General features: G+C 27.8%; 1 protein-coding gene across 1 annotated transcript; it reads right to left on the reverse strand.

Moving 5' to 3' along the window:
• Nucleotides 1–18: 18 nt before the first annotated feature.
• Nucleotides 19–1,932, reverse strand: LOC101499749 (uncharacterized). Its single transcript, XM_073363649.1, has one exon. The coding sequence runs from the start codon at nt 1,930–1,932 to the stop codon at nt 19–21; it is 1,914 nt and encodes a 637-aa protein (XP_073219750.1).
• Nucleotides 1,933–10,319: the final 8,387 nt, after the last annotated feature.

Here is a 10,319-nt window from a genome sequence, read left to right on the forward strand (position 1 = left end):
AAGAACTGCATGTCAAACTCAACACTTTAATGGCCAATAATTGCAAAAGTGGAGTTTGTGCTCCATAAGTCTTCCACCACTCAGCTGCAATGAAACAATCATTTTCATTTTATACAAGTTGTTGTGTGCTAAAAAATTTAAGAAGAAAATAAATGAAGTTCCAATCCAATTACCGGGAGCTAATGTTGTCCTTTGTCGTATTGCTCCACTCAATCCAAAGAGACCATTAACAATCTTATATTCTGACAATTGTGTTGTAGTCATGTCACTCATTTGATGACTTTCACTAAGTGTTTTGATGCATAAGTGAAGACCTCCCACCAATATGGGATCATTCTCAATTTCTGGTCTGCTATAAAAATACTTCGGATTTAGGTAGTAGCCTGCAGCATGCAATGGATGATGAAGTTGACATTTCCACCTTTCATCAATGATTGCAAATACATCTATGTACTTGCTTGCTTGTTCATTGAAAGCTTTTCGAATATCCTCCTTGGCCTTGATCATTTCTGCATATATATATCCCATTGCAGGTTTTTTCTCATTATCAACAAGTCTTAACACTTGTACAAGAGGTTCCATAACCTTAAGAGTGTAGATGATATCATTCCAAAATGATGTCAAAAGTACAATACGAGTTGCTTTCTTTCCCTTAGGATCATTAGCTGCCTTGGACTTCAACCATTCTTCAGAAGTGAACATCTTTCTAAGGTTGGTTTTTTGTTTATGCAATCTTTGCAAAGTAAGAAATGTGGTAGCAAATCTTGTGACTCCATGTCTAACCAATTCAACATTGCCAGTGTTCTTCCTCATTATGTTCAATGCCAATGTGTGGTTATAAATGAAGCCAACAAGACTAATCCCTTTTTGAATAACCATTTTAACCTTAGCAATCTTTCCAATATCTTCTAACATCAGGTCTAGACAATGTGCAGCACACGGAGTCCAAAACAAGTGTGGTCTCTTGGCAGTTAGTAGTTTACCAGCCAATACATAATTACTTCCATTGTCAGTAACCACCTGCACAATATTTTGTTCTCCAATCTCCTCAACAAAATTGTCCAATAGCTCAAATATTTTAATTCCAGTCTTCATGTAGGCAGAAGCATCAATACTCTTCACAAACATTGTTCCTGCTGTGGAATTCACCAAGAAATTTATCAAAGTCCTATTCTTTCTATCCGTCCAACCATCTGACATAATTGAGCATCCGTATTTTGCGCGATGCAATTGATGACCATTCAACAAAGCCTTTGTATATTCCAACTCTTTTTCAAGGAGTGGAACCCTCAACTCATGATATCTTGTAGGTTTCAAATGAAGACCGTAATTTCCAACTGCTTCCAACATCAACTTGAAGCTTTTTGAGCTTGCAACATTGAAAGCAATTCCATTTGTGTAAAAAAAACGAGCAATGTATTGGACCGTTCTTGCTCTTGCTTCTTTGTCACAAGTATCAATTATGCTTGTTTGTCTCTTGTCTTTCCCCAATTTGAGTTCTGTTTTTTTCATGAACATTAAATCCACGGGACCTTTTGTCTTCTTGGCAGCCGGTAAAGGGGCTTCAATTGCCCTTTTTCCACTTCGAATTCTCCTTATTTCAGCTACATCATCATTAACATCATCGTCAATTTGAACTTCCATCTCATTTAATATTCCATCTTTTAGTGCTTGTTTCTCATCATAATCTGTCTGCAACAATAGCTTACAATCTGGTGGTATTTTTCTGCAGCTTTTTACGTCTCCCCTTATTCCTAGCTGATGTTGTCTTGCTCTAGTAATTCCACCACTAGTTTCAACTTGACAAAAATCACATGTCACCTTCTTCCTATTATTCTTGTCTTTTACACTATTAAACTGCCATGCTAGGTCAACATTATCTCCGGTTGGTTTAAACATTCCAGATTGTGGGGTTTCAGATGATGTTGTCATGGCTGTTTGCAGAACAGACAAAGAAAGAAAGGAAGTAGAAAAAAACAAAGAGAAGTAAATTAAATTAACAAAAACAGAAACAAAAAAAAGAATTAAATTAAATTAAATTAAAAAAAACAAAAAATAGAAGTAAATTAACAAAAAAAAGAAGTAAATTATATTAAATTAACAAAAACAAATTAAATTAAATTAACAGAATGAAAAAAGAAGTAAAAAGAATTAAATTAAATTAAATTAAAAAAAACAAAAACAAAAAATAGAAGTAAATTAAAAAAAAAAAAAGAAGTAAATTATATTAAATTAACAAAAACAAATTAAATTAAATTAACAGAATGAAAAAAGAAGTAAAAAGAATTAAATTAAATTAAATTAAAAAAAACAAAAAATAGAAGTAAATTAACAAAAAAAAAAGAAGTAAATTATATTAAATTAACAAAAACAAATTAAATTAAATTAACAGAATGAAAAAAGAAGTAAAAAGAATTAAATTAAATTAAATTAACAAAAATAAAAGCAAATTAAATTAAATTAACAAAAACAAATTATTTAAATTAACAGAATGAAAAAAGAAGTAAAAAAATTAAATTAACAAAAACAAAAAACAAAAGTAAATTAAATTAACAAAAACAGAAACAAAAATATAAGTAAATTAAATTAACAAAAATAGAAGTAAATTAAATTAACAAAAACAGAAACAAAAATAGAAGTAAATTAAATTAACAAAAATAGAAACAAAAATAGAAGTAAATTAAATTAAATTAAATTAACAAAAACAGAAACAAAAATAGAAGTAAATTAAATTAACAAAAACAGAAACAAAAATAGAAGTAAATTAAATTAAATTAAATTAAATTAAATTAACAAAAACAACATGAAATTAAATTAACAAAAACAGAAATAAATTAAATTAACAAAAAAAATTAAATTAAATTAAAAAGAAGTAAAAAGAAGTAAAAAGAATTAAAAAAGAAGTAACAAAGAAGTAAAAAAAGAGTAACAGAGGAGGACAAGTAAATTTAATTTGAAGTAAAAAAAAAACTGAAGTAAAAAAAAACTGAAGAAAAAAGAAAAAATTAAAAGAAATTAAAAAAAAAAAAAAGAGTAAAGAACAGTGCAAAGAGCAACCATGAACGAACCTAGGATGAGAATGCACAGGATGAGAACGGACGGGACGACTGAAGGCAGCAACCCAAAGAAATGAGATGAGATGAGAACAGTGAGATGGAACGATGAGTTGAGAAGATGAGATGAGAAGATGAGAACGATAGTGAATCTCTAAAATATGAAGGTTGTTTTGCCAAAAATTACCCCTAAAACGTTTTAAAATTTAGGGGTAAAATTGGTTTTTGACGAAAAAAAAAGGCCAGATTTTTTTCACGTTTTTTAGGGTTTTGAAACCCACGACCCATATATAGGTATAATTTTTATAAATTACGGCTAAAGTATATACCAACAATGAAATATCTGTAGTTAAAATCAAATGTTTACCGCAACAGAAAAAATTATGTCACTATACCCTATAGCCACGGTGAAAATCCGTAGGTATTGGGCAATTATATACCACGAAAAAAAAATCCTGTCAGTATAGGTAATTTTAGATATCCCTACAGTTTTTATACGTTTACCTACAGATTTTCCCTGTCACTAAACGTAAAATTTCTTATAGTGCATATATACTTTTGTTATTAAACTATTTTTTTATTTCCTCATATACTAAATATAATACAGATAAAGTCGTTAAATGAACTCTAGGTTGAGTCACTTGTAGAGGTATCTTCAATGATAGAAGTGTGGCCCCTTTTGGGGGTGTTTGCATTAGTTAATTTCAAGGTCACTTGTAAGATTTAAATGCATATACATAATTTGGGGTAATATATCATATTAAGCTAGTTTATGAGAAATGTTAATATAAATTTTTTTATTGAGTGTGATCACAATGAGTCATCCATTTCACATTTTGTTATATATAGTGTTCAATGAAAACTTTTAAAATGGAATTTTTGCTTACAATTTTTTTTATCTTAAAATTATTGCTTACAGTTAACTCATCCAATAAATCTTTTTTTTTTATTTGTTGTGAAGGTAGCAATTATTCATCTTGATTATTGTTTGGTTAAAGTGATCGGTTAATTGTTAAGACTCCTTGTAAAATTTACTTTGTATACATCAAAACAATATTTTTTTATTAAGTTCTTATAGAAGTTGAAAAAATTGTTACATTGAGATGGTATCCTAAGTCAAAAATATCTTGTCAAGCATGTCACTATAATTATCGAGTCACTAGCATGTATACTAATAAAAGAATAAAACTACAATTCAAATTATGATTAAAAATAGTCTATCGAGAGAATAGAGAGATCCTAGAGTTATGAAAGAGAAATGACTTCTTTCTAAATAAAGATGATGAACAAAAAACCAGTTAGGAGAACGAGGGATTATAATATTATAAAAAATGTCATAGTAAAATATAGTTTAAACAAATGTGTATATTAATAAGATCCCTAACATTAAATAGATTGAGGGATGTACTTTTATTTAAATTAAAGTTTTTGTGATACTATTTATACCAAAAGTAGCTATCAATTTAAAACTTTAATTTGAAATATTGAAGTCTCAAAATACAATTGAGGAAAATTAAAAATCATACAAAATAAGAATTCAAACCTTGATCCTTTCTAAATAATCCCAAAATAACTAAAATTAGCCAACACATGGACAAGCTAAAAAAATAATTAAAAATTAATGTGATTGTGGTGTGGTGATCACGCTTCAACATCATCCTCTATCCATCTTCTCTTGTACTCAGGTATCATTTACTAACATAATCAATGTATAAGTAGTTACAAAAAAAAAACATGATAATTTAAATGTTGTAACATTTTATTTAAAAAAAACATAAATATTATCAAAACAAAACATACATGTATGAATTCACATACAAAGATATCATCATCCTCATCAACATTACAGTTTAATATTAACTTAACTCTTATTTGTGACTAAAACATTTCAATAGCTAACATCATCATTATCAATGACTTCCTAATAACTAATTCATTATTAATAACTAAATCTTATCATTACCAATTAATCTTAAATATTCACTATAGACAATTAATTAACCATTACTAAGCTCATGTTAGTTACCTAATTGATTATCTTATTCAATTAATCGATTAACTAAACCATTAAATATCTATTAATCATTAACTTAGTCAATTAACGGATTTGGTCATTATCTATTAATCAATTATCTCATTATTGTAATTGATTATTTAGAACTTAATCAATTATCTAATCAACAAAAGTAATTAATAAATCATCTTAACCATTATTACTTGATTTATTTCACCTATTTACTCATCTAATCGACTAACCTATAACACATAATCGATTAACAATTCAAAAAAGTAAATACGAAATAACACACAATTAACAACAATTATCATCAACAATTATTCTTAATAGTAATAACATATAGAATAATTAATGACACATTTATCAATCATCAATAAAACATTAATCAATGTGTTTAATTAAGCGACTTACTATAACATGTGGTCTATAAATATCGAAAAACATGTCTCTTATAAAGATAAATATTAAAATAATTAAAGATTATATTTAATTAGTTTTGGCATAAGGCCCACACAGGTAAAACAAGGATTTCATGTCCTCAAAAAATTTGTTTTTTTTTATGTATATGTATATTTTAGGCCTCAAAAATATTTAAAACACAACAAATGAAAAGCTCATCAGTGTAAAAAAATACACCTATTGACATATTTAATTAAAATATTATACATCTTAAAATGTAATAAAGATAAATTTTAAATAAATAAATAAAAAGATTGTTAGTTTTAAAAATATCTCTAATTTATTTAGTGGAATGTTATATTGTATGATAAGTTTGTATACGATTACAACGAAAACACACATGCCAAGTTTTAAAAGAGAGAAAAGAATTATTAAGTTAGTTTTATGGTAGAAATCATGAATAATCGATCAATTACAAACTTTAGTTAATTGTCATGTTTGACTTCTTCCCACCACTAACTATCATCAATGTTTTGTTTTAAAGTTTTTTTTTATGTCTCTTAAATATGCTATATAATTGAAATATGAGAGTGTGTTTTAATAAATGGCCACTTATATATTAAAACAAGCTTTAATTCCTCCCTTCTCAAATTTATCCAAATTTATCCTTAAATTATCAAATATTTAATATAATTTTTAAATTATTATTTTTGTTCATATTAGAAGACTGCATGTCCAACATCTTGGACTATCTATGTACGATATATGATTTGCCTCTATAAACATGTTGTTAGCACTAACATTATCTTCCAAGTTCAAATCCAAAATGAATGCAATAAATAATAAAATCTAAGAATTGATTATTTATAATGATAGGGACATCGCTGGATATAACTTCAAAACTCACCGAATGGTGTTGGGCTAATTATTTGGACTTAACCGGTTTGATTTTTTATCCAGCTCGACAAAAATGTCACTGTAACAATGAGTTGGACACTGCATTCCAATGTGTCATTAATCTTAGCTAACATTTTTTTGTTTTTAGCAAGGTTGCTCCAAATGTTCATCTAAAAAAGAATCTTATATATGCCAAAATTGGTAATGATAATTCATGTTCCAAGCATAACATGTATATTGAATTATATATTGATAATGATAATTCATGTTCATCTAGATATATATTGAATTACACTACTAAAAAAACAAAATTAATGACTAAAAATTATCTCGTATTTCCTTGTTACTTGAAAACTCGAAATTTTTTAAACACAATGTATCTCGTATTTCTTTGTTATCTCGTATTTCCTTGTTACTTGAAAACTTGAATTATATATAGATGGGTTTCACTTTTTCTCTCTAAATTATATTCACTAATATATTTTTTTTTTTGCCTTAATTGCAGTTTTGGTCTCCCTATTTTAGCTGAATAGCGAAAGTAATTCATCTATTTTGTTTCTCCTCAGTTTTAGTCCTCCAAATAGAATTTTGGTTCAAAACTTGATGAAATTTCATTTTTTAAAGTCATACTATACCATATATGATTATAGATTTCAGGTACAATTGTTGCACATGAGATCTTGAGGTATGGTGTGACTTAAATAAATGCAAAAATAAAATAAAATTTCATCAAGTTTTGGATCAAAATTATATTTGAGGGACCAAAACTGGGGAGAAATAAAATAGAAGGACTACTTTCGCGATTCAACTAAAATAGAGGACAAAAATGCAATTAAGTCTATTTTTGTAGTGTTATTTTCTACTGAAAAATAATTATATTCTCTAAATTAATATTAATTTATTAATATTGTACGGGTTGTTATCGTTAACTATAAAATCACACCGGATTTGTATAATCTCAAACTTAAACAAAGCACAGCAGAAACGACAACAACCTAGCAATCTTTTAAACCCTTCCTATGTCTGAAAGTAGTTAAAGATAGTGAAAAAATATTGTTATATTTAACTGTATTATTCATCAATTTTATTCTTATCCTTAAAATATTATTCATATGAAATATATCTTTACAAGTCAAGTCTTATAATAACTTTTTTAACTTTTAAAGACTTAAGCTTTTATCAAATTATTTAAGTTTGGTTAACAAAAACAAAACTATTATGAGTAACAAAAATATCGTAAACTAAATACAAAATATCAACCACTATAATAATGTAAAAGTAAAGACAAGAGAACAGAACAACAATTAGTAATTTTGTAAAATATTCGTTTGAGATACCAAAATAATTATTCTTAAATTTACTATACATTATATAAAAGTTATTATACAATAATTATTTACCAAAATAATTATTGCATAAAAAATGTAAATATTAATTATATAAAAGTGGTTTTTGTTTGCAGGGGCTGATGCTTTTTTGCTTATGGAGGTGTAGAAGTTGAAAATTATGTAGGCTTTGAATAGAGATTATTGTACTGAGCAATACGAGTTCTGTTTATGCATATTTCAGAACTCTTCTTTATTTTATTACAAAAACAATGTAATTCAACTTGAAGTTTATTGATTACTTGTGATAAGGTCTTTATTGCTTATTGTAGTATATATATATATATATATATATATATATATATATATATAGTATTTATATGTAAAAATAATTTATATGATTTAGACGATCTAATATAGATGGTCTAATCCATCGGTAATCTATGCAATTTGTAGAACTAATTAATTAACTAAAGATGGTTTAATAAGAAAACTCCAAAACATGAATTTGGATATGTTGTTAACCTAACTTGTATGGTTGTTGGAAACTAGTTATTTAGATATATGACTTTTTAATTATTATTTACCAAAGAGCGTAGTGTATAGGTTAGGGTTGTGGGTCACTTGTTTTTTTAACCTGCATCACGCATGGGCCATAGGTCTAAAATATTTGGCTCGTTAATATGTGGAAAGTTAGCTTGTGTATCTCCAATTTGTTAAAAATTTAATATTATCTTTAAAAATTTCATTCACGTAAGTGGTAAAAAAATTTACTTCAAAATCTCACCTCCTCAACTAAATTTCCGGTAGGTAATTTTTCGTAACCAAATTTCTGGTAGGTATTTGTAATACCGGAAATTTGCTCATTGAAATTTCTGGTAGTTAATATTTTGAACTGGAAATTTCAAAAATCCGATAGTTGTTAATTTTTTTTTAATGTTTTTGTTAATTTATTTATTTGTTTGAAATAGGGATGGAAAAGACACAACCAGTATTTATAGATTTAACTGAATCATTCACAAATGATCAAATTTTTGAGTCACGAGAAGCTGTCATATCATGGGCAAGAGAGATCGGCCGACAAAATCGAGTAGCAGTTATCATTACTCGATCTGACGTAGAGACTGGAAAGAGAGGAAGGAAGTCAAAATTAATTTTTAGTTGTGATAGAGGTGGAAAATATAAGTCAAATAAAAATAACACAGGTACTTCAACTAAAAGGTGTGGATGTTCGTTTAAACTTAGATCAAGACCATTGAAAAATGCTGAAGGATGGATTATTAATTTAATGTGTGGACTTCACAACCATGAGTTAGTAGCTATTTTTGAGAATAATGCATTTATGGGACGCTTAAAAGAAGAAGATAAGAAACATGTTGACGAGCTGGCAAAATATAACGTTGCACCGAGACACATCTTGTCACCTTTGAGAGATCGAGATATGGAGAATGTGACTAATATCTATCAAATTTACAAGCGATGAAGTACGTACAAGAAGAATTTGAAAGGACCTAGAACTGATATGCAACATTTGTTGAAGTTACTTGAAGCTGAGAAGTATACTTGTTGGAGTAGGACTCATGGAGACTCCAACGTTGTGAGGGATATGTTTTGGACGCACCCAGATTCCATAACTTTGTTGAACATGTTCCCTCTTTTATTGATCATGGATAGCACCTACAAAACCAACAAGTATAGGTTACCATTGTTTGAAATCGTTGGTGTAACTTCAACTGGGTTGACATTTAATGTTGCATTTGCTTATATGGGTTCTGAACATCAAGACAACTTTTGTTGGGCATTAGAGAAGTTAAAAGAGTTGTTTGTTTCAAACACCTCATTTCCTCAAGTAATCGTGACTGACAGATAATTTGCTTTAATGAATGCAATTGAAGTTGTATTTCCATCTTCAACAAATTTACTTTGTCAACTTCATATTAACAAAAATGTTGGAGCCAAATGCAAACAATATATATTAAAGAAAGATAAGCAAGAACCCATTCTTGAGTTGTGGAGAAAAATTGTTTATTGCTCTAAAGTGAAGGAATACGAGGAACTTTTGCAAATGTTTGAGCAAACATGTGTCGATAATATTATTTTCTTTGACTACGTCAGGGACACATGGTTGAATCCTCATAAGGAAAGATTTGTTGAAGCATGGACCAATTGAGTATTGCATCTAGGAAATACTACGACTAATAGGTATGTCATTAAAACTTCACATTTTGTATTATATTTATGCTTATATAAGATTAAACCTGCATGATATAATTTTTATTAAAATAATATCAAATATTTTTTTTTTTAAAATATTAGGGTTGAGTCTGCTCATTGGTCATTGAAGAAATTTTTGGAACACAGTAAAGAAGATTTTTGTAAGGCATGGAATGGTATGAATGACATGTTGAAGTTTCAAATTATTAAGATAAAAGGTTCATTTGGTATAAGTAAGGGTCGCAAAGAGCATATACACAACAATTCATTCTATGAGAAACTGACTTGGGTTGTATCCAATAAAGCCTTAGTTGATATTGTTCATGAATACAAGAGAGTCAGCTATGTCGGTAACGACAAAGGTGTGTGTTGTTGTATACTTAGAAATACTCATGGATTACCTAGTGCATGTGA

The sequence above is a fragment of the Cicer arietinum genome, chromosome 7 (assembly GCF_000331145.2).
Source record: "Cicer arietinum cultivar CDC Frontier isolate Library 1 chromosome 7, Cicar.CDCFrontier_v2.0, whole genome shotgun sequence".
NCBI lineage: Eukaryota > Viridiplantae > Streptophyta > Magnoliopsida > Fabales > Fabaceae > Cicer > Cicer arietinum.